The following is a 25,392-nucleotide window of genomic DNA, read 5'->3' on the forward strand; positions in this document are numbered from 1 at the left end:
ACATAAAATTATGCGGCGGACCACATAAAATTATGCGGCGGACCACGTAAAATTATGTGGTGGGCCACATAAAATAATACGGTGGACCACATAAAATTATATGGTGGGCCACATAAAATTATGCGGCGGACCACGTAAAATTATGCGGCTGACCATGTTAAATAATGTCACGGGTCACATAAAATTATGTGGTGGGCCACATAAAATATACGGCGGACCACATAAAATTATGTGGTGGACCACGTAAAATTATGTGGTGGGCCACATACAGTAAAATGATGTGGCGGACCACGTAAAATTATGTGGTGGGCCACATACAGTAAAATGATGTGGCGGACCACATACAGTAAAATGATGTGGCGGGCCACATAAATTAATGTGACATATGACATAAAAAGGCGATGGGGCCACTTAAAATAATGCAGCATATTACTTAAAATGATGTGGCGGGCCAGATAAAATAATGCAGTAGATCACATACAAATTTACGGTGGGCCAGATTTGGTCCCCGAGCCTTGAGTTGGACATCAAGTCTTACGCTGTGACCAATAATACCCAGGATGCTCGTCAGCCAAACGTTTGCTTGCAACTTAAAGCAATGATCTGAAAACGCTCTTTAAAGTTGAGGTAAATGTTCATCTTGTCACCTGCAAAGATATTTTAGTGGTCGTGTTTACTTCTCACAGGCACAAATAGATTTCTTCTGAAGTAAAAATAGATCCTTTTTTTTTTTTAATAGCCTGTTTTACATTCTTTGATCATTAATGTGACATACTGCAGGTCACGTGTCAGCAACGTTGATATCGCAGACTGGAAGCATTTATGCAGGAAGAAAAAAAAAAACAAGGCATTTTTTTTAATTTTTTTTTTTGATTTGTTGAATATATTATTTTATTTGAACATCACCATCATCATAGTTGAACTTTTCCCCTTCATTTGTTTCAAATGAACACCTCTGAATGTACACATACTGCAAACTGTCAAAAATATACAAATGCAGGCTTGTGCTATAGTCTGGTAAATAAATGTCTATAAAACAGAGAGAGGGGGAGGGGGGGCAGCCACAGAGAGAGAGAGAGGTAGGGAGAGAGAGAAAGAGAGAGAGAGACATGCACACCATCCCTGTGAGGCCATCAGGTGGCGTTCCAGTGATGCGGGTGTGACGCGTCCTTGGGGTCTTAGTGGAAAAGTACAGACATTGAATCATTATTTAGTGACAGTGCAGCACAAAACGCCCGCCGAGTATCAAATTAAAGAAACAAAAAAAAAAAAAAAAAAAAAAAAAAAATGTGGATGGAACTGTTAGGCACATCATTGTTTTTTTATGCTTTTACTTTTTATGGAAAAGTCTGAATGAGTCTAAATGCAGAACAGGATTCAAACCAAAAAGGGGAAAGATACAGTAAAAAAAAACAAAAAACAAACAGGACCAGAGTCTGGTTCCTGGACCTTGTAACATCGATTCATCAAAACGGCGTGCAGGTGTTGTGTTGCGTGGACACGGTTGCGTTCCTTCGTGTGTCGTGAGCTGACTTTGTGGCTGCGATTGGACGGCCGCGGTCCAATCAGATGCTCAGATCTTTGGGGTTGTCCTTGGAGGTCTTCTTGGGCTCCGGAAGCCAAGGCTTGGCCGAGCGGCCCACGTCGGTCTTGAGGGTGCTGTAGTACTCGGTCACCTTCGCCGCCACAAATTGGTCGTCGTCCTCTTCGTCCTCCGAGTCGTCCCTTCTGGGGCTCCTGATCGGGGAGATGTCTCGTCCCAAGCTGCGGGTCCGGTACTGCGGTTCCAGGCTGGCGTAATGTCTGTCCCGGTCCACCCTCTCCGGCGATCGCCCCCGTAGCAGCGAGTTGTACCTATCGAAGGCGGAGTCGGAGTCGGGGGTCCGCACTCTGGGCAGGGACGTGTGCCCGAAGTTGTCCCTCTGGTTGCGGGAGATGACGTCCTTCAGCAGGCCTTCCCCTCGGTACGCCCTCTCCATGGTGGACGCTTTTGTCAAGAGGCTCTCCTCCAAGAGGGGGCGCTCGTCCCTGTCCGGCGGCAGTCGCGCCGCCTCCCTGTTGAGGCGTCCTAAGGCAGGCGGCTCGCGGAGGACGTCGTCAAAAGCGAAGCTCGGTTCAGGAGTGGCCTCCTTCAAAACCGCCTCGTCTGCGTTGGGCTTCTCGTTGACGTGGCGCCGCTCTCCTTGCGGGGACCTGCGGTAGGGATCCAGGGAGCGGGCGTGGTGTCTGGCGGGGGAACGATGGCGAGAGCGATGGGGCGACCTGTAGCGGGGAGGCGAGCGGCGTGGCGAGCGATAAGGGGAGCGGCGTGGCGAGCGATAAGGGGAGCGACGGGGCGAGCGATAAGGGGAGCGACGGGGCGAGCGGTGGCGACGGGGCGAGTGGTGACGGTGTCTTTCGGGGGAGCGACCATTACGGCCATCCAGGGCGTTTTCTGCACTTTGCGAGCGTTTGTATCCCTTGTCGGGGGAATGTCGGCGTCCGTGGTTGTGCCCGCTGGAGTGGTGATGGCGGTGGCCATATTTTCCCTTATCTTTCTTCTTCTTCAACAAATTACTCTTTCCTGGGGATTTGATCCTTTTGTGTCTTCCTGTGCCGCTCTTCTTGTGAGGAGAGCGATGGCGGTGATGCGAATGGTGCTTGCCAGCGCCCGAAGACTGATGGGCGGTCTCCTTCCTGGGGCGGGATGACTGTAGGGGTTCTGGGTTGTAGCTTTGCTCCGACGGCTCGTTGAAGGGCGGCACGGAGCTCACTTCCGCAGCGTTTTGTAACCCTGAGGCTGCGATGCTGCCGACGTGGCTGCCGCCGTCTGCAACACAGTGCCACATTCAGACCGGGGGCCGCCCAACGCTCAAACATGCTTAAAGAGCCAGAGCCGGCGTCCCGTGAAACAACCACAACCATGCTGGGTGAGTCGGGTGTGACGCATGAAAGCCATCGGCATGAAGACACCAGCCAGGATGTTAGACGGTAGAAGACACCAGCCAGGATGTTAGACGGCAGAAGCCACGCATGACGTGAACCACAACAAACCTGCTCCATACCAGCTGGACCACTCCGCCTTGCGCCGACGAGCCATGCTTTCATGCGCTCGTGTCTACAGCCAATGAATGCTCAAGTCTGGATCTAGAACATTGAACTAAGGCAAGCAATGTAATGTTTTAGGACTAACCTAAACCTAGTCGTCTGAAGCATCTACCCCCGCTTAGTAAGTACCAACATGGACAGAACTAATCTGAAAGTGTGCTTGTAGTCAGCGGGAACGCTGATGTTTTCAAATATCGTAAGCACGTAGGGATGTCCCGATCGACATTTTTGGCTTCCGATTCCGATCAATAGTTTTAGCCGTAGATCCGATTCCGAGTCCCGATCTGATACTTTGGCCCTGTTTACACTGCACACCTCAGTTGGCACAGATCTGATATTTTTTGCTTCAAATCTGATCTTTCCGCATCAGATTCAGGCTGATTGGAATCCGATCTTTTCAAATGTGACTTCAGTCTAAACGGAAATGCGACCGGAATGTGACCCGTATGACATTGTTTTCCGTCAGCTTTGGGCGAGCTACGTCAGACCAGCCCACATCACCCCCCGTTCTATCCAGTCTTCATTGGCTTCAGGTCAAATTCTGCATCGAGTTTAAGATTGTAGTCCTGACTTACCGTGCGTTGCCCGGTGGGGCCCCTCAGTACATCACTGACTTGTTATGCCCCTACTCTTCAGGGCGCAGCCTGCGGTCTTCAGGCCAGGGTCTTCTAAAGATCCCAAAAAACTCATTTTCAAAACCCGCGGAGAGCTGGCATTCCGGGCCATAGCTCCCAGACAACTCACACCAGTCCCTCCGTGATCTTGACACTTTTAAGAAACATTTGAAAACTTTTAGCTTTTAGTTAATGCATCTTTTAACTATCATTGTGAATTTTCCGTGCCTCACCAGTCAATAGTGCGCAAATAATAGGCTTTATGTAATACATGAATATATATTTTGATTCCGAAGAAATAAGGATTGTTGAAGGACCGGAATTGACGGCGTAGCCTATTTGCTTACATGTAAGTTGTTTACGTAAATGAGTTGAAACATAAAGCTAACGTAGATTCACGCTGATGTCCGAGTCTCCTCTACTTAACTGCAGTAAAAATTATTATATATACATATATTACACTATATATATCTATTCATACATTATATTACTTATGTTTTATTTTGTAGCCGTAGTACCAACTTCCTTGTTCATTGACAGAATCCGGTCAACTTCCTTTGTTTTCACTTTATCCAACGTCGGGGATACGCCTGTGTGCGCAATCTTTTTAGGAAAAAAGATCGCAGTCCCGTAAATACAACCGGTACTGACTAAAACCGACTATCGGGTTAGCGCCGTTTGCCTAATTGTAGACCTGTTAAATTGAAATGAATGCCTTCTCGTTTAGATGAGCATGACGAGATGACTGCGAATGTCACCGAGCGTGGACTAAGTTTGTGGTTAAAGGATTGCACCAATTTGCCACAGTAGATGCTCCTGATTTTCGGTAGGGCAACGTTCAATTGTAGTCATAGAAAAATGGCATGTTTTCCTCTAACCAGATTAATTTCCGTTACATATTTTTTACGCAAATGACAAAGATTCAAATGTTACATTATTGTCTTATTTTGTTGAATTCTGCAGAAGAATATTAATATGCCATTGCTATGAGCCTCTTAAGACTGCACTGTTAGCTTTGTAAGGTCACGTTATCCCTAACAAAGTTGATGCTAATCCACCCGAAAATGTAATTTCAGTTCTTATGTGTCTTGTACATGTAAGAATGGACAATAAAGCTGATTGATTGATTGATTGATTGATATTGTTTTTTGTTTTTTTCCCCAAATAAGTATCGATAAGAGAATCATTCGATAAATAATCGAAACGCTAAGCAAAATCAATAGTGGAATCAGAACCGTGAAAATCCGGGAAATTCCCATCCCTAATCATTAGCCTTGTAAACGCTGGAACACAGCTGTAGTCAAGATCCGTTAAAAAAGACAAACATCGGCATCCATCTCTAATCGTAAAATCCACTCTGATACTGTGCAGTGACGTTATTTACGACGCTTGTTAATAAAAACGATCATTTAATCTGAGAAACTGTTCTGTCTCTGTCCTTTCATGGATCTGTGAGAACAACCTGTGAGGTAAGGGTCGTCCTGATACGATATTGATATCGGAAATTGGTCTGAGAGCAACCTGATTATATCGGCCTGCATCTAAAATGTCGGATAGAAGATTAGATAGAAGCTTAGTAGACCGATAACAGGTTGTCTCCATTTGAGTCTTGGAAACACTGTAAAACTGAACATAAATAAAATATGTCAATATAACTTATATGATATCCTAATAATGAATGCATTAACACAAATGTGCTAGCCCGATGCTAAATTAAATTGGAAATGCCATACGCATGCTACTGATTAGCATTAACGATTTTACATGGCAGTTTCAACACCGGGCTTTCTGCTCCGCCGCTCCCAGCCTGTGGAACGTTCTCCCTGACCACCTGAGGGCACCACAGACTGTGGATTATTTTTTTAAAAAAGCTTAAAAACCCTTCTTCATTTATAACTGCAAGCAACATTTGTAAGTTTAACAATATAACTAAAACACGTCTTACTTACTAAACCGCTCCGTATGTATTGTCTGTAGGAGTGTTTTCATGCATATTTGTACGTGGTACCGTGACGTAATGAAGCGTCAATAGCATTAGCAAATATGCTAACACATTTACGACTGTCTGTTTTAGTATTATTATTCTTTTCGTATTGTTTCAGTTTCGTAAATTCACCAAAACGTCACCGTAGAGTTATTGAGTCTGTTTAGCTGATTTGAGAGCTAGCTTACGCAGCCAGTGGGAACCATGAGGATGACTTCTGTTTTGTTTGATCAGCCGTTATACAGGCACTGTATGGAAATAATTAAGTGTGAGGGGGCGTGGCCTGCGGACCTGCAGCGAGGCGGGGTGTGCCGTGGCCGGCTCCGAGATCGGCGACAGGTGTGCAGGTGGCCCACCTGGGCGCGTTTATCTGATCACCTGTCTCACTCTATAAAAGGGCAGCAGCCGGGAAGGAAGAGGTTGGAGAAGTTGGGAGTTGTTGATGGTGGAGAAAAAACCCGAGCACGAGCGAGACGGAAACGAGTGTGGATGGCTGAAAAGCAACCCGAAGAGCGAGACCGTCACGAGAGGCAATTTCTGAAAAGCAGAGCGATAAGTTTATTGCAAAATAAACCAAATCACAAAAACCGTCAAGCCTGTCATGTCCGTTCTTGGTGGTCCGAAGAACCTGGAGGTGCAAGACCTCCACATTAAGGTATGTAAATAAAAATTTACAAAATGTTTCCGTGTAAATAACTAATTTCACTAGGGCTGCAACTAACAACTAATTTGATAATCGACTAATCTGTAGATTATTACTTCGATTAATCAATTAATAATCGGATAAAAGAGACAAACTACATTTCTATCCTTTCCAGTATTTTATTGAAAAAAAAACTTATTTTTATTATTGTTTCTCAGCTGTTTGTAAATGTTGCAGTTTATAAATAAAGGTTTACAAAAAAAATAAAATTAAAATTAAAAAAATTAAAAATTAAAAAAGTTGCCTCTGCGCATAGCATAGATCAAACAAATCGATGACTAAATTAATCGCCAACTATTTTTATAATCGATTTGAATCGATTTAATCGATTAGTTGTTGCATCCCTAAATTTAAAAACGTATATATTTGCAGCTTATAGTCCAGTTCGGCTAATACATAGAAAACTATTTTTTTCGTTGCAAAATTTAGTGGACGTGGCTTGTATATAGTTCGGAAAATACGATAAATAGTATACGGACCGGTCTAGATTCGAGGACTTCCATCTAGCATGCATGTGATCGCAACAACGTATTTCTTGATCAAGCCTTATAAGTAAAGTACCGTATTTTTCGGAGTATAAGTCGCACCGGCTGAAAATGCATAATAAAGAAGGAAAAAAACATACCGTAATTTCCGGACTATAAGCCGCACCTGACTATAAGCCGCACCAGCTAAATTTAGGGGAAAATACAGATTGCTCCATATATAAGCCGCACCCGACTATAAGCCGCAGGGTTTTGATGTGTAATTAGCGTAGTATGTAGGGGTTCCTGCTACCACGGAGGGGATTGTCGGGACAGAGATGACTGTTTGGGAACGCAAAGCGTCCCATTTATTAAATATAAATCTTTCAATCATTCAATCAAACTTTCACATCTTTGACATGGCGAACAGCATTCGTGCAGAGTACAAATAATACAACGGTGCAAAGTAATACAAAGTGCTCGCCTGTACGTTATCAAAATAACCAGCCTACCGGTATATGAAAAGTCAGTCTTTAATCATTGTGTCATCGTCTTCCTCCTGCGTACTAAAACCACCGAAATCCTCTTCGTCGGTGTCGGAGAAGAACAGGCCGTATATAAGCCGCACCCTTGTATAAGCCGCAGGGACCAGAACGAGGGGAAAAAGTAGCGGCTTATAGTCCGGAAATTACGGTATATAAGTCGCACTGGAGTATAAGTCGCATTTTTGGGGGAAATTTATTTGATAAAACCTAACACCAAGAATAGACATTTGAAAGGCAATTTAAAATAAATAAAGAATAGTGAACAACAGGCTGAATAAGTGTACGTTATATGAGGCATAAATAACCAACTGAGAACGTGCCTGGTATGTTAACGTAACATATTATGGTAAGAGTCATTCAAATAACTATAACATATAGAACATGCTATACGTTTACCAAACAATCTGTCACTCCTAATCGCTAAATCCCATGAAATCTTATACGTCTAGTCTCTTACGTGAATGAGCTAAATAAGATTATTATTATTTTTACGGTAATGTGTTAATAATTTCACACATAAGTCGCTCCTGAGTATAAGTCGCACCCCCGGCCAAACTATGAAAAAAACTGCGACTTATAGTCCGAAAAATACGGTAAAGTACGGATCAGTATCGGATTGATATTGGTATCGACCAATAGTCAAGACTGCCATTTCAGAAGTGAAAAAGTTGTATCGGGACGTCCCAACTATTAAGCTTAAATAGTGTAAATGCGTGTATTCCTAGTGGTTAATTGAAGCATGGCATCTATTATAGTAGGAAATACAGTATTTTAGCAATACAAGAGATAATATGGAAAAAATTAGGACTTATAAGCCATTTCTGTGCCCTTTTTCTGCACAAAATCCTGCAAAATTCTCCAGAAAACAGGCTCTTTTTTTTATCCAAACCCCACTTTAACTTCGGCCCTAGGTCGGAAAGCTAAACTTGCAGCACAGAACTGAGGATAAGAAGTCTGACTGAAACGGACAAAAGGGTGCAGCATGACCACAGCGACTCAGGCGGCGGCGTTGGCAATGCATTGTGGGCGGATGGACTTGTAAGCATGGTGCTACAGCGCAGGCAGGTGAGGCCACAACACAAACACCAGGATGGACAGCGAGAGAGAGAGAGAGAGAGAGAGAGAGAGAGAGAGAGAGAGACAGAGAGAGAGAGAGAGAGAGAGAAGCCGAACGACAGCGGAGGACAGCTACAAACCGTGGTTTGATTTTGGACGACGGAGGCGTCCCCCATCTTGTCATTTCTCAAACATGCAGTGAGATGGGGAGCCACCGCCCCTGAAGGAAACAGCCCAGCCCAGCGCAATACCACACCCGGGAGGATAGAACGAGATGAAAGAGAAAGAGAAGAGGTTTTAGGGTCACCAACTTGAAGAAAGAAAGCATTGATTTTTCAATGAAAAAAATTGTTTATTTGATAACCGAGTCGTTGAGTGATGAGACAGTCCGGGGAAGTTGCCCAGAGCCCTCGGTGGAAACCAGCGATTACAGAGAGAAGACCCGCAAACAAGTACACACACACACACACACACACACACACACACACACACACACACACACACACACACACACACACACACACACACACCCAAGCATCCGCAAAAAAAAAGACAAGTGAGACTCGCACACACCCACACACACATTTTTGTATTTCTGACCTTCTTGAGACCTCTGAAAAATGCCTACCTCTTTAGGACCACCCTTTCTAGATATATAAAGATTTGTATTTACAACATTACTAATATATACATGCTGTGTAAATATAAAAAATTTAAGCTTTTAAATATTTTTTATATTTTTTGGTTTTTAATCTTCATTATTTCAAGTTATTACAGTACGTCTTGTGGAGGATGCATATATGTTTAAGAGTTCTTTCTTTTTACATAGCCATGTTTATAGTAGCTAGTACTTTTCCTTTGTATATTCTACCAGTCTCTCTTTGTCTTCAGATTGTCTGTTTAGTGTCTTAAACCATCAGGAATGTGAAACCAAACCCCCAAATCTTCCTTATCAGTGTTGCCAGGGGGAGAGGGGGGGAGGGGGGGGGGACTTTCTTTGTGTGCAAGAAGTTGGCTTTTCCGTTTGAATGCCAGATCAACTAGAGTAGCCGATATGAATGTATTGGTTAAACTGATCTCCTAAAGCTTTAGTAAAACTTGAAAATATTCCAATTCTGTCTTGATGGTCCTTCTTACTCAGCATATATGTCATCGAAAGAACTTGGGATTGACCAGTAATTTAGATTCCCTGGGAGGAAGAGCTGGTCAGACGCAACAGTCTCTATGCACATATTTATTCTATTAATTTTAGAAATTAATTTTGGCCAAAAGGGGCTTACTTCAATTTCTTACACACACTTGTTACTACTTATGTTGACCAGAGGGGGAGCACTTTTAAAACCGACACCACAGTCAATTTGAAAAATCCCTCCTTTTTGGGACCACCCTAAATTTGATCAATTTCACCACCCGGGGTGCAAATGAGACATTCTCTATTACAGGCCTGGGCAATTATTTTGAAATTTAGAGAAAAAAATGTGTCTGGGTATATCCATTTTTAGGAACACTAATACAAAACCTCACAATAATGTCTGATTAAATGGTAAAAACGTTATGACAGACCGCCTTGAAAACGGTAATGAATTGTACATTTTTTTTTTACTGAATGAGACCCTCAGAATGTACATGAAAATAAAGAATGTGGGATTTACAATGTTAACTATGAACGATAAAACAATGAATATTGACAACATATGAAATTATTGGGGCCAGATTGAAAAGCTTAACGAGCTGCATGCGGCCCCCGGGCCTTAATTTGCCCAGGTCTGTTCTTTTAGATGCAATGGTTTTCCGTATTGGGACCATGATTTCGGTCCTAACCTGTTCACCGGTCCTCATATGGATGGTACTTTTCCTTGTTGATGTCTCAAGAAGGGTAGAAATACAAGAACACACACACACACACACACACACACACGCACACACACACACACACACACACACACTTATACTTCTTACATTCTTGAGACCTCCAAAAAATGCCTACCTCTTTAGGACCACCCTTTCTAGACATCATAGGAGAAAATGAAAGACATCCCTGAACTTGGAAAAAAATCTATTTAAAACAGGGGTGTCCAAACTTTTTCCACTGAGGGCCGCACACGGAAAAATTAAAGCATGTGGGGGCCATTTTGATATTTTTCATTTTCAAACCATAACAAAATATATGCATTTTTTATTTATTTTACCTTTAGGGGTCCCGGGGACCATAAAGGGTCTCAGTCATTAAAATGTTAAAAATAAGTCAGATTATTATTTTTTTTTTATTATTTAACGCTTACAGTAAATCTCTATATCAACTTCAAGTTGTTGTTTTATGGCTTTTCTGTCAAAAACAACTTGTTTTTTTTTATAATAAAACTGAAATATGCAGTATTTAGTAATTAGAGCCCTAAAAGATCAATAATGCAGGACACCATTGATTTTAATTCTTTCATATTTTTGAGTAATCACAGTGAAAAGATAAATAAAAAAAATCACTAAATATATTTGGGATCCAAAAGGTGCCCCACTCATAAAGTGATACATTTTTATTAGGTTTTTCTTTTACTTTCAACACTTAAGTTACGAGATCAACTTCAGATATATCTGTCCATTTTACGTATGAACTATTATTTTGTTTGTTTTATGCGCTTTTGTCAAATAAAACGTTGATGTTTTTATATGGCAACCACACAATATATGCAATATTTACCACTTAAAACATTTTAAAGTGAAATATTTGAAGTAATTGGAGCCCTGAAAATAATTCATTATAACATGGATTTTTTGTCATTATTTTTTTTTTTGGAGCAATGGCAAAAAAAGAAAAATGAAGAAAGACAAAAGAAAAAAAAAACAGCCTGCATGGCAGCTTTCGTGTCAACATTGCAACTTTTTCTCGTCAGATTTCACCTCATTCCACTTTTTTTAATGTTCTTTTTTATTTTTATAATAGTATTTCCAGAATGTGTGGCGGGCCGGTAAACATCTAGCTGCGGGCCGCAAATGGCCCCTGGGCCGCACTTTGGACACCCCTGATTTAAATGATATCACCTCAGATTTAAGATACACACGAGACGACATTCTCTATCAGATGCAATGGTTTTCCGTATCGGGACCATGTTTTCGGTCCTACCCTGTTCACCGGTCCTCATATGGACGGCACTTTTCCTTGTTGATGTCTCAAGAAGGGTAGAAGTACAAGAACGAACACACACACACACACACACACACACACATTCTTGTCTTGCCTACTTTGTGTGGACCCATGTATGGTTAGTAGGCTGTGAGGGCCCCCCTTTCCACTATAGCTAGAATGATGAAATATATATATCTAGCACTAGATGGGAGTAGAGAGTTGCAACCTCACTTCAGAATGTGAAACACACAAAGAGAAAAAAATATTTTACTTCTGTAGTTGTGAGGACCAGGAAAATGTCCTCACAAGTCAAAAGGTCCTCACAGAAAGGGTGGTTTGTCAAGTGTATGTCCACACAAGGATGGTGAGACAAGTGCACACACACACACACACACACACACACACACACACACACACACACACACACACACACACACACACACACACGCACACACGCACACACACGCGACAAGAGCATATGAAGCAGTTTTACATCTCTGACAGGAATTCAAAAGAAACATTAGCAAGGCTGCCAAAGGTTGTGCCAAGAAAAGTGTAAAAAACAAAACAAAAAAAACACACACAAGGTCACATGATGCCGTAGTTTTGGTAGCGCAAATCAAATCACTTGTCAAGACAGGCAGATATAGCAAAAAGCCAACAGAAAAAACCCCAACACACTGTACATTGAACATGACTCGTTCTGTCCAAAACCGCTCAAACACTTTTGAGGAAACTTCCATAAATATTATGGAAAATAGAGAGTAGAAAGAAAAAAGATCCACTGTTGACAACGTCATGCAGAAATAGACTTTTTATATGTGGCTTGACTTCACGGCTCTGTACACAGAACAAAAATACTTCTATTTGTTCATCTCTGTACAAAGCGTTTTATATATTTGATGCGTATGGATGGAGTTCCTATTGTCACAGCTTTCAATGATATCAAGTGGGTGCAAAAAAAAAAAAAAAAAAAAAAAAAAAAAAAAATGGTGGGTAATGTCAAGCACACTATGTGAGATTCTTTCATTGTGGTTCCCACTTCCGATCCTTAGTTCAGTAGCTTACATTCACCTTCAATAAATATCATAAATATGCTTGTGACACGTCCGGACAAAAAGCTGTGCTAAAGAGTAACTCCCGTTTTTGCTACCACGGGGGCGGGGGTGGGGGCGGGTCAATTGCTCAAGTTTTGCCGCTCGCTACTCAGGGCGTTGTAAACAGTTCACTTTGCGTCAAGTCCCGGCAGAGCGAGTTCTGCTTGAAGATGGGAAAGTGACAGTGGGATGACATGAAGAGAAGGTGACAGCAGGACAGGTTGGAAAAAAAAAAAAAAAAAAAAAAAAAAAAAAGAATCCCAAAGCTGGAGCAGGACCCTCCACCAGAAAAGACACCACACGACCCTTTCCCTCCCTGGGGTGGGGGCGAGGGTTCCCCCAGGGGATTTTTGGGAAGCACCAACTGGCCGTGCCCCCCCCCCCCCGGCTCAGGGAGTGAAGATGGGGGAGAATGGAATGTTTTCGTAGATTGACCCACCATATTCCGGCACCGAGCCGTCGCCCCTCTTGAGCACCAGATGGACGCGTCGGCCTCCGCTCTTAATGAGCTCGATGGCTCGGGAGTGCTTCATGCCCTTGGTGCTCTCACCGTTGATCTCCAAGATCTCATCGCCGACCTGGGGGGGAGGCGGGGGGTTGGGGAATAAAATGAAACGGGAGCGCCACACTGCAAAAACTGAAATCTAAGTAAGATGAAATATCTCAAATAAGGGTGATATTTGCTTATTTTCTGTCTGATAAGATAATTTTTCTCACTAAGCAGACTTTATGTTAGAGTGTTTTACTTGTTTTAAGGGTTTTGGTCCTAAATGATCTCAGTAAGATATTACAGCTTGTTGCTGAGATTTGATGACCTATATTGAGTAAAACATGTTTGAAACTAGAATATCAACTGTTGCAAAGCTGTGTCATCAACACTCACAAGTAGAGATGCCGATAAATGCTTTAAAATGTAATATCGGAAATGATCGGTATCGGGTTTTTTTTATTATCGGTATCGTTTAATTTTTAATTTTTAAAATTTTTTTATTTTTTATTAAATCAACATAAAAAACACAAGATACACTTACAATTAGTGCACCAACCCAAAAAAACAGAATATTTCTGGTTGTGCTTACCGACCTCGAAGCTATTTTATTTGGTACATGGTGAAATGTTAAGTGTGACCAGTAGATGGTAGTCGTAAATAACAGATACGTGTAGACTGCAATATGACTCAAGTAAACAACACCAACATTTCATATGTTCCATTGAAAATATAGAACATTACACACGGCGCTCAAAAATCTATCAAAATGTTTTAGTAGGACTTTGGTAAGCTATGAAGCCACACCGCTTGATGGATTGTACTGTGCTTCAACATAGAAGTATTATTATGGTGTGTGTATAAGGTAAGACATATTATCTGGTGTTTTGTTTCGCAATATTATGCAAAAGCAACTTTTCTTACCTTCTGGTACCTGCTGATCTGTATTTGGGAACTGCATAAGTCCTGAAAATGTGCACGCTTCCGCCTTTGTAGTCCGTAGTCTTTTTCTCTATCTTCTTGTTATGGGACTTTCATCCTCCGCTGTTGCCATTTCTAATATAAAGTAGTGTAAAGTTCTTACTTATATCTGTCAGTAAACTCGCCATGAAAGCACTAAAACATACCGGTGTAGTGAGGTTACATTATTCACCCAAGGGAACTTTAGATATTAGAGAGTTCGGGTCGGACGGTTGTTGCACTAGTGAGCCACGGATGAGGAGATGCTGCTCCGTTATTGATTGAAGTAAAGTCTGAATGTCATTAAAACAGTTAGCTCCATCTTTTGAAACTTCTTCTTTCTTTTATTACCTATTCTTTTACACGTGTTTTATGTTGCACGATTGCACCAAGAAAAAATTCCTAGTTCGTGAACCTCGTTCTCAAACAATGGCAATAAAAACTACCGTATTTTTCTGAGTATAAGTCGCTCCGGAGTATAAGTCGCACCGGCCGAAAATGCATAATAAAGAAGGAAAAAAACATATAAGTCGCACAGGAGTATAAGTCGCATTTTTTGGGGGAAATGTATTTGATAAAAGCCAACACCAAGAATAGACATTTGAAAGGCAATTTAAAATAAATAAAGAATAGTGAACAACAGGCTGAATAAGTGTACGTTATATGAGGCATAAATAACCAACTGAGAACGTGCCTGGTATGTTAACGTAACATATTATGGTAAGAGTCATTCAAATAACTATAACATATAGAACATGCTATACGTTTACCAAACAATCTGTCACTCCTAATCGCTAAATCCCATGAAATCTTATACGTCTAGTCTCTTAGGTGAATGAGCTAAATAATATTATTTGATATTTTACGCTAATGTGTTAATAATTTCACACATAAGTCGCTCCTGAGTATAAGTCGCACCACCGGCCAAACTATGAAAAAAACTGTGAAAATACAGTATATCTATTTTTAAGAACACTTATACAAAACCTCACAATAATGTCTGATTGAATGCTAAAAACGTTATGCCGCCTTAAAAAAAACGTAATGGAATTTTACATTTTTCTATCAACGATAAAACACTGAATATTGACAAAATATAAACGTCACACCCCCTTTCGATCGACACATTTTACAATCAAGTGAAACGCGACAAAAATGCAACAAACAGTGAAATAGGAACGCCAAGAGTACAAAATAAACCCACCTACAATCTGATATATCTGATACATCACTAAGCTGACAATGTTTTATCAACTGATTGCAATAATGTACATTTGTTTCAACTATTAAATGAACCAAAAATATGACTTATTTTACCTTTGTGAAAATATTGGACACAGTGTGTTGTCAAGCTTATGAGATGCGATGCAAGTGTAAGCCACTGTGACACTATTCTTTCTTTTTTTAATTTTTTATAAATGTCTAATGATAATGTCAATGAGGGATTTTTAATCACTGCTATGTTGAAATTGTTACTAATATTGATACTGTTGTTGATAATATTCATTTTTGTTCCACTACTTTTGGTTTGTTCTGTGTCGTGTTTGTGTCTCCTCTCAATTGCTCTGTTTATTGCAGGTCTGAGTGTTGCTGGGTCGGGTTTGGTTTTGGAATTGGATTGCATTGTTTTGGTATTGCTGTGTATTGTTTTGTTGGATTGATTAATTTAAAAAAAAAAAAAAAAAAAAAAAAAAATTTTTTTTTTTTAAAAATGAAAAAAAAAAGATAGATTTTTTAAAAATGACAATCGATTCTAAATCGCACAACGTGAGAATCGCGATTTGAATTCGAAGCGATTTTTTCCCACACCCCTATTATTATTATATCTTTGTGGGAAATATTGGACACAGTGTGTTGTCAAGCTTGTGATATGTGATGCAGGGGTGGGCCACTGTGACACTATTGTTCATTTCTAATTTTTGTATTATTTTTTATTAATGTTTTTAATGATAATATCAATGAGGGTTTTTTTTTTAATCACAGCTATTTTGAAATTATTACTAATATTGATGCTGTTGACGATAATGTTCATTTTTGTTTCACTACATTTGTATTGTTCCGTGTCATGTTTGTGTGTCCTCAATTGCTCTGTTTGTTGTTATTCTTAACATTGCTGGGACGGGTTTGGTTTTTGAATTGGATTGCATTATTGTGGTATTGTTGTGTATTGTTTTGTTGATTGATTAATAAATTCTTTTAAAAAAAAAAAAAAGAAAAAAAAAAAAAAGAAAAAAATAAATAAATCAATTTTTTAAAAATGACAATTCATTCTAAATCGCACAACGTGAGAATCGCGATTCGAATTCGAATTGATTTTTTTCCACACCCCTACTTTGTATAGTTCAGGGGTCGGCAACCCAAAATGTTGAAAGAGCCATATTGGACCAAAAATACAAAAACAAATCTGTCTGGAGCCGCAAAAAATTAAAAGCCATATTACATGTGTCATGAGATATAAATGTAATTAACAGGACTTAAAGGAAACTAAATGACCTCAAATATAGCTACAAATGATGTACATATCGCTAGCCTAAATAGCATGTTAGCATCGATTAGCTTGCAGTCATGCAGTGACCAAATATGTCTGATTAGCACTCCACACAAGTCAATAACATCAACAAAACTCACCTTTGTGCATTCACGCACAACGTTAAAAGTGTGGTGGACAAAAATGAGACAGAAAAAGTGGCATAAAACACGTCCTAAAAAGTCGGAGAAAGTTATACATGTAAACAAACTATACGGTGAGTTCAAGGACCGCCAAAATAAGTAGGACAAAAGGGCGCTCGCCAAATACTCGAATCAGTGAAGCATGTTTAATATAAACAGTGTGCTTTATAACAATTAGGGAGGTTTGTGTCATGTTTGTCCTCCTACAGAAACCATACTAAAACAAAAAAATAGATTTTTTTTCCCCTCATCTTTTTCCATTCTTCATACCTTTTTGAAAAATCTCCAGAGAGCCACAAGGCGGCGCTAAAGAGCCGCATGCGGCTCTAGAGCCGCGGGTTGCCGACCCCCGGTATAGTTGAAGACTTACGGTCATTAGAAAACATCACTGCACATCATAATGGCAGCTACACTTTCCATCTTAAAGATCTAAAAAAAACATTTGGGAATGTCCGGCGGGTTAGATTGAAAAGCTTAATGGGCCCCATGTGGCCCCCGGGCCCTTAATTTGCCCAGGTCTGTTATAGTGACTTGTATTTTCATGCACTTATTCTTGCTGTATTTTATCTGGCAGGAGTGTAAAGAAGCCGGTCCCTGAAAATAACGCCTACATTAAACCGGTCCGTGGTGCAAAAAAAAAAGGTTGGGTACCCCTTGCCCTATGTCACAGAACTGTGAAGAAGGGAGAAGAGCGTGTGAAAAAAAAAAAGGAGAAGATCACTCTTTTTCTCCCCAATTATCTGAGCTGAAAAGAGTCTGCAGGAGTAATTCCTCCGAGGCGCAACATGCTCCTTGCTGACTGTTAATATTTACACCAGCAAGCTGAGCTTACGTGTTACTTCAGAGTGCACGCACTCGCCGAACGCAACAGATGAACGTACTGTAGATGGAAAAAGGTTAAAAAAAAAACGTGATGTTTTAATAGACTGCACCAGCCCATAGAGAACACTTCATTGATTCAAAATGACGTACTCGGACGGAATTTGTAGGAGCCGTGTTTGGATGCCGCGCTCAGCAGGCAAGCGTGCTCGGGGCCCCGCGGGGGCAACAGTGATCACGCTCAGCGGAGCTTATCTTGTAGCGATGGGAGGGAACATAAATGTACAAGCAGGTGATTGTACTCGCATGAATGTGTGGAACCTGCTGGTTAGCAGCAGGGGGACGACTCATTAGGTCAGAGGTGTCCAAACTATTTCCATTGAGGGCCGCGCACTGAAAAATTCAAGCATGCGGGGGGGGCCCTTCTGATATTTTTCATTTTCAAAACCAATACAATATGTATATTTTTTGTACCTTTAGGGCTCCCCTCAAGTTTGGTCTCAGGGACATGAAAGGGTCTCAGTCATTAAAATGTTAAATAAGTCATAAGTTGTTTTTTTTTCAATGCTTAAATCTCCAAATCAACTTTAGGTATATCTGTCGATATAAAGTTGTTTATTTTTTCACATTTTATATTTTTTTGTCAAATCCAAAAATACACAAAATAGCCAATCTTTTAATATTATATAATCAATATAACAACATTGATCTTTATTTTTTTATTTTTTTTGGAGCAATGACAATTAAAAAAAGAAAAGAAAAAAAGTCCCACAAAAATTCTTGGTGATCCATGAAAGTTTTAAAGGCCTACTGAAAGCCACTACTACCGACCACGCAGTCTGATAGTTTATATATCAATGATGAAATCTTAACACTGCAACACATGCCAATACGGCCGGGTTAACTTATAAAGTGCAATTTTAAATTTCCCGCTAAACTTCCGGTTGAAAACATCTATATATGATGACGTATGTGTGTGACGTAGCCAGTGAAACAGAAGTATCGGTACCCCATTGAATCCAATACAAAATAGCTCTGTTTTCATCTCATAATTCCACAGTATTCTGGACATCTGTGTTGGTGAATCTTTTGCAATTTGTTTAATGAACAATGAAGACTGCAAAGAAGAAAGTTGTAGGTGGGATCGGTGTATTAGCGGCGGACTACAGCAACACAACCAGGAAGACTTTGACTCGGATAGCAGACGCGCTAGCAGACGCTAGCCACCGACCGCACGGATGATCGTGGTGAAGTCCTTCGTCCTTCCGTCGATCGCTGGAACGCAGGTGAGCACGGGTGTTGATGAGCAGATGAGGTCTGGCTGGCGTAGGTGGAGCGCTGATGTTTTTATCATAGCTCTGTGAGGTCCCGTTATACTAAGTTAGCTTCAATGGCGTTGTTAGCAACAGCATTTTTAAGCTTCGCCAAGCTGGAAAGCATTAACCGTGTATTTACATGTTCATGGTTTAATAGTATTGTTGATCTTCTGTCTATCCTTCCAGTCAGGGGTTTATGTATTTTGTTTCTATCTGCATTTGAGCCCGATGCTATCACGTTAGCTCCCTAGCTAAGTTAGCTTCAATGGTGTCGTTAACAACAGCATTGTTAACCTTCGCCAGGCTGGAAAGCATTAACCATGTATTTACATGTCCATGGTTTAATAGTATTGTTGATCTTCTGTCTATCCTTCCAGTCAGGGATTTATTTCTTTTGTTTCTATATGCAGTTAAGCCCGATGCTATCACGTTAGCTCCGTAGCTAAAGTGTTTCGCCGATGTATTGTCGTGGAGATAAAAGTCACTGTGAATGTCCATTTTGCGTTCTCGACTCTCATTTTCAAGAGGATATAGTATCCGAGGTGGTTTAAAATACAAATCCGTGATGCACAATAGAAAAAGGAGAGAGTGTGGAATCCAATGAGCCAGCTTGTACCTAAGTTACGGTCAGAGCGAAAAAAGATATGTCTTGCACTGCATTCTAGTCCGTCACTCTAACGTTCCTCATCCACGAATCTTTCATCCTCGCTCAAATTAATGGGGTAATCGTCGCTTTCTCGGTTCGAATTGCTCTCGCTGCATTGAAAACAATAGGAAAATATGAGGAGGCGATCAACTGATTACATCACGCTACTTCCGGTAGGGGCAAGGCTTTTTTTTTTATCAGACACCAAAAGTTGCGAACTTTATCGTCGTTGTTCTATACTAAATCCTTTCAGCAAAAATATGGCAATATCGCGAAATGATCAAGTATGACACATAGAATGGATCTGCTATCCCCGTTTAAATAAAAAAAATTCATTTCAGTAGGCCTTTAAAAATGAGTCATACATTTTGTTTCCAATGCTTGAGCCTCTAGATCAACTTCAGACCTATCTGTTGATTATAAGTTTTCATTATTTTAGAAATTTGTTGGTTTGTTTGTTTATTTTGTTTCCTTTTTGTCAAAGAAAACTTTGTTTTTTATACGGCAAACACATAAAATAAGCAATATTTTCCCCAAATAATATTTAATTTTTGATGTGAAGTAATTGGAGCTTTAAATAGGTCAATAATTCAAAACATTCAATTTGATTGATTATTATTTTTGAGCAATGACATTTTTAAATGAAATAAACACCTGCATGGCAGCTTTGTGTTATTAAAGACAAAATTGCAACTTTTTCTCGTTAAATTCCACCTGTTTGCTGTTTTATTCCACATTTTTATGTTTCATTTTCTTTTTCAGTAGTATTAAAATTAGCTGAGGGCCACAAATGGCCCCAGGGCCGCACTTTGGACACCCCTGCATTAGGTACACCTGCATCCAGATGACTATTGATAATCAGTGTTTCCCACAAACTGCCACGATACCTGTGGCTATGGGCGTGGCTATGGGCGTGGTCACCATCAAGTAATTTGCATAATTTACTACAATGATATGATTTTCTCTAAAAAGGCTAAAAAAATGTATACTTACTAATTAATAATAACAGTTTTGTTTTCAACGTCCATCCATCCATCTGTTTTACAATATAATTACAACACTTTATGTACATATTTATATACAGATTTGAACAATAAGTTATACACTGAAATATATTTATTAATTGTGGTTCTTACAAAAAATATATCTTATAAAAATATAAAAGCTAAAATGTCTCTTAAAGCTCTGCCCCTTTAATTAATGCATACTAAATAATTTAACTTTAGCCTACTACTACAACCATATTATTTACCAGCAACATAAAGTGAAACAGAGGCAGAGGTGTCCTGCCACAGTCAGTAACAAATAAACAGAAAACAGTAGTGGTGGTAGATAGACACAAAGCTTCATCAAACATCTGATCCACTGAACAAAGAGCTCCAAAAATCTTGATCCTACACTTCTCTTTTGTAAAGTAAATCTGAACAGCCGATATGGGCATCTACATCAACTACAGGTATATGATTTTCCTGAGAAGCTGACAGGACAAAAAAAAAAAAAAAAAAAAAAAAAAAAAAAAAAAAAAAAAAAATTTGTGGCGGGCCGCCACAAATAAATGAATGTGTGGGAAACACTGATATTATTATGAAACTAGACATCATAAGATATAGGACAGTGTTTTTCAACCTTTTTTTGAGCCAAAGCACATTTTTTTGCGTTGAAAAAATGCGGAGGCACACCACCAGCAGAAATCATTAAAAAAAAAAAGAAACTCTGTTGACAGTAAAAAGTCGTCGTCGCAATTGTTGGATATGACTTTAAACCATAACCAAGCATGCATCACTATTAGAGATGTCCGATAATATCGGACTGCCGATATTATCGGCCGATAAATGCTTTAAAATGTAGTATGGGTTTCAAAATGATCGGTACCGGTTTCAAAAAGTAAAATGTATGACTTTTTAAAACGCCGCTGTGTACACGGACGTAGGGAGAAGTACAGAGCGCCAATAAACCTTAAAGGCACTGCCTTTGCGTGCCGGCCCAGTCACATAATATCTACGGCTTTTCACACACACAAGTGACTGCAAGGCATACTTGGTCAACAGCCATACAGGTCGCACTGAGGGTGACCGTATAAACAACTTTAACACTGTTACAAATACGCGCCACACTGTGAACCCACACCAAACAAGAATGACAAACACATTTCGGGAGAACATCCGCACCGTAACACAACAAATACCCAGAACCCCTTGCAGCACTAACTCTTCCAGGACGCTACAATATACACCCCCGGCTACCGCCTACCCCCCGCCCCCCACCTCAAACCCTGCTATTTTGAGGCATGTTAAAATAAATAATGCACTTTGTGACTTCAATAATAAATATGGCAGTGCCATGTTGGCATTTTTTTCCCATAACTTGAGTTGATTTATTTTGGAAAACCTTGTTACATTGTTTAATGCATCCAGCGGGGCATCACAACAAAATTAGGCATGATAATGTGTTAATTCCACATTGATATCGGAATCGGTAATTAAGAGTTGGACAATATCGGAATATCGGATATTGGCAAAAAAGCCATTATCGGACATCTCTACATATTTGTGTTACTCCTAACCGTACCTATAATAACTATATGTTGAATTTCTTTAAAAAAAAAAAAAAAAACTCCCACATTAGTTTTGTCCCTGGCTCTTCTTATTCTAACACATCACCCCTCTGAAAAATGTGGAATATTGAAAAGAAGTTCTGGGGAACCTGGCTGCCCTGATGGAACCATTGCTGCGGGGTACGAGAGAGATTCCTGGGATAAATGGAGAATCATGTGCCTCTCAGTCCTTTCCATCGAGGACGTAGAAGACATCTACCTATTTGGGACCGTGATCGCGGGGCACCTGCTGATTGGGCTGGGCATTGCTCTGGTGTGTCGTCAAATTCGTAAGACGATGGCAGCCACTCAAGGAGCCCAAAGGCTGTTCGTCGCGATGGAAGGTTTGGGCCGGGCTGTGGGATCTCAGTCTGGGGGGGATTTCTGAACTGAATCGCAAGATGGATCACATCATGGAAAAACTGGTTGAAAGGGAAAAATTGGACATGAGGGCCAGCATGGACGAATAGAACAGACAAGCCATTGCAATGTCTGCTCGCGGGAAAAACAAAAATCCTAATCTATGATTTGACTCCCTCGAAATGGCCTTGAAGCAACAGCAGCAGCAGGCTGTTCTGAAAACATCCCCCCGAGGACACCTCAATGATGGACGCTTTTGACCTCCCTCCCTCCTCAACGACACCTGGAGTCGAACTTTTGCTTGCATGCAGAACGGCCCCAGGCCTATGGACAGCATCACTACACCTAAGACAATGGGCATATACACACACACACCCCCTCCCCCACCCCACGCCTTCCCCACCGCTTGATTCCCCTTTGGGGTAATAGACGGATGGCAGCGCTTCATAGCAGCAGTTGACCTCCAGGGCCCCAACTCCCCCCCCCCCTCTGTTGAGTTATTTTTTTACTACAAGTTGTTGAATCACTGTGATGTGTTTTAGGTGAAATTATGATCAATGTGAGCCAGGGATGGACAGTTAGAGAAGACAAGCATTGGAAAGTATCTACTCGCCCAAACCCAAACATACCAATTTGCGTTTCCCCCCCCCCCCCCAATCGGATAAAAACCTGTTGGGAAAACTCCTCCAGGTGTTCGCTGCAGCGAGACGCCCCGACATCCCCTCCCCCTTCCCCTTAATTTGCTGACTTTTTTTTTTCTTTTTTCAGTAATATCACGGTCGTCTCCATAGCAACCTGCAGTGTTTTCTTGACGACATATTGCGGGATGAGGCGCTAAGATTGTGATGCCAGACAAGGCTTATGGAAACACACACACACATCCACGTGACATTACACAAACACACACACGTATTAGAGCGTATTATCAGATTTACTATTTAATCAATTTTAATCATTAATAGATTAAAACGTAAATTTATTTTGGGAGAACAACAGCAAGCAAATACCGCAATTTTGGTGGAATAACTCTTAGATTATTATTAAAAACCGCTTTGATTGTGCTGATAAAAACTTAGTATTTTTATGAAAGCTGGTGTTTGGACTTTGATTGTGCAAGTGCATCCAACACTGTGGTTGATGCTGCAATATCAGGATGTACAGTATAATAACATTTCTAAGCTATTATACATCATAAATATATGACATGCACGACATTTTCAGAGTTGTAGTACTGAATTCAATCTAATGTTGAAAAGACTTTTGTACTGCAAATTATTTGCCACTTGCCAAGATTTGAAATGTCCCTAGTTTTAACAGCTATTTACATATTTTTAATCATTGACTAATCTAAATTTGACTATGTATACACAGTGTTTCCCACACATTCATTTATTTGTGGCGGCCCGCCACGAAAGAATTAAGGCCGCCACAAAAAAAAAAAAGTTTTTATTTTTTTTATTTTTTATTTTTTTTATTTTTTTGTGTGTCCTGTCAAGCTTCTCAGGCAAATCATATAGTTGATTAGTTGATCAATTTGACTTGAGTCATATTGCAGTCTACACGTGTCTCTTATGTGTGACTGCCATCTACTTGTCACACTTATAATTTCCTCATGTACCAAATAAAATAGCTTCGAGGTCGGTAAGCACAACCAAAATGATTCCGTACATTAGGCGCACTGTGTTATAAGGCTTTTTGAGAAAATTAAAAGATTTTAAGTGCGCCTTATAGTCCGAAAATCCGGGGGGGGGAATAAAATTAAAATTTGGTGACAATAACAATGTTATTAATTTTTCATACCGTTACATCCTTAATAACATGTCATAATTTTATTTTTTTCTAATAATCCTAACACTAGAATAAATCAATTTGACTTGAGTCATATTGCAGTCTACACGTATCTCTTATGTGTGACTGCCATCTACTGGTCACACTTAATAATTTCACCATGTACCAAATACAATAGCTTCGAGGTCGGTAAGCACAACCAAAATTATTCCGTACATTAGGCGCACCGGGTTATAAGGCTTTTTGAGAAAATGAAAGGATTTTAAGTACGCCTTATAGTTAAAAAATATGGGGGGGGGGGGGGGCGGGAATAAATAAATTTGGTGACAATAACCATGATATTAATTTTTCATCCCGTTACATCCTTAATAACATGTCATAATTTTATTTTTTTCTAATAATCCTAACACTAGAATAAATCAATTTGACTTGAGTCATATTGCAGTCTACACATATCTCTTATGTGTGACTGCCATCTACTGGTCACACTTATAATGTCACCATGTACCAAATAAAATAGCTCCGAGGTCGGTAAGCACAACCAAAATTATTCCGTACATTAGGCGCACCGGGTTATAAGGCTTTTTGAGAAAATGAAAGGATTTTAAGTGCACCTTATAGTCCAAAAATACGGGGGGGTAAAAAAAATTTGGTGACAATAACCATGATATTAATTTTTCATACCGTTACATCCTTAATAACATGTCATAATTTTATTTTTTTCTAATAATCCTAACACTAGAATAAATCCATTTGACTTGAGTCATATTGCAGTCTACACATATCTCTTATGTGTGACTGCCATCTACTGGTCACACTTATCATTTCACCATGTACCAAATACAATAGCTTCGAGGTCGGTAAGCACAACCAAAATTATTCCGTACATTAGGCGCACCGGGTTATAAGGCTTTTTGAGAAAATGAAAGGATTTTAAGTACGCCTTATAGTTAAAAAATATGGGGGGGGGGGGAATAAATACATTTGGTGACAATAACCATGATATAAATTTTTCATACCGTTACATCCTTAATAACATGTCATAATTTTATTTTTTTCCTAATAATCCTAACACTAGAATA

General features: G+C 40.1%; 1 protein-coding gene across 6 annotated transcripts in view; it reads right to left on the reverse strand.

Moving 5' to 3' along the window:
- Nucleotides 1-524: 524 nt before the first annotated feature.
- Nucleotides 525-25,392, reverse strand: part of magi1b (membrane associated guanylate kinase, WW and PDZ domain containing 1b) — a 430,901-nt gene continuing 406,033 nt past the window's right edge. For 2 of the 6 annotated variants that reach the window (XM_062044611.1, XM_062044591.1), the window contains exons 23-24: nucleotides 13,111-13,249; nucleotides 526-2,809 (exon numbers count right to left, since the gene is read on the reverse strand). In XM_062044611.1, coding sequence (XP_061900595.1) covers nucleotides 1,566-2,809; nucleotides 13,111-13,249 — 1,383 coding nt within the window. In that variant the 3' untranslated portion in view covers nucleotides 526-1,565. Of the gene's footprint in view, nucleotides 2,810-8,593; nucleotides 8,674-13,110; nucleotides 13,250-25,392 lie in introns of all 6 variants that reach the window. The other 4 variants (XM_062044622.1, XM_062044630.1, XM_062044639.1 and 1 more) reach the window with 3 other exon arrangements.

The sequence above is a fragment of the Entelurus aequoreus genome, linkage group LG01 (genome assembly GCF_033978785.1).
Source record: "Entelurus aequoreus isolate RoL-2023_Sb linkage group LG01, RoL_Eaeq_v1.1, whole genome shotgun sequence".
In the NCBI taxonomy this organism is placed as follows: Eukaryota; Metazoa; Chordata; class Actinopteri; order Syngnathiformes; family Syngnathidae; genus Entelurus; species Entelurus aequoreus.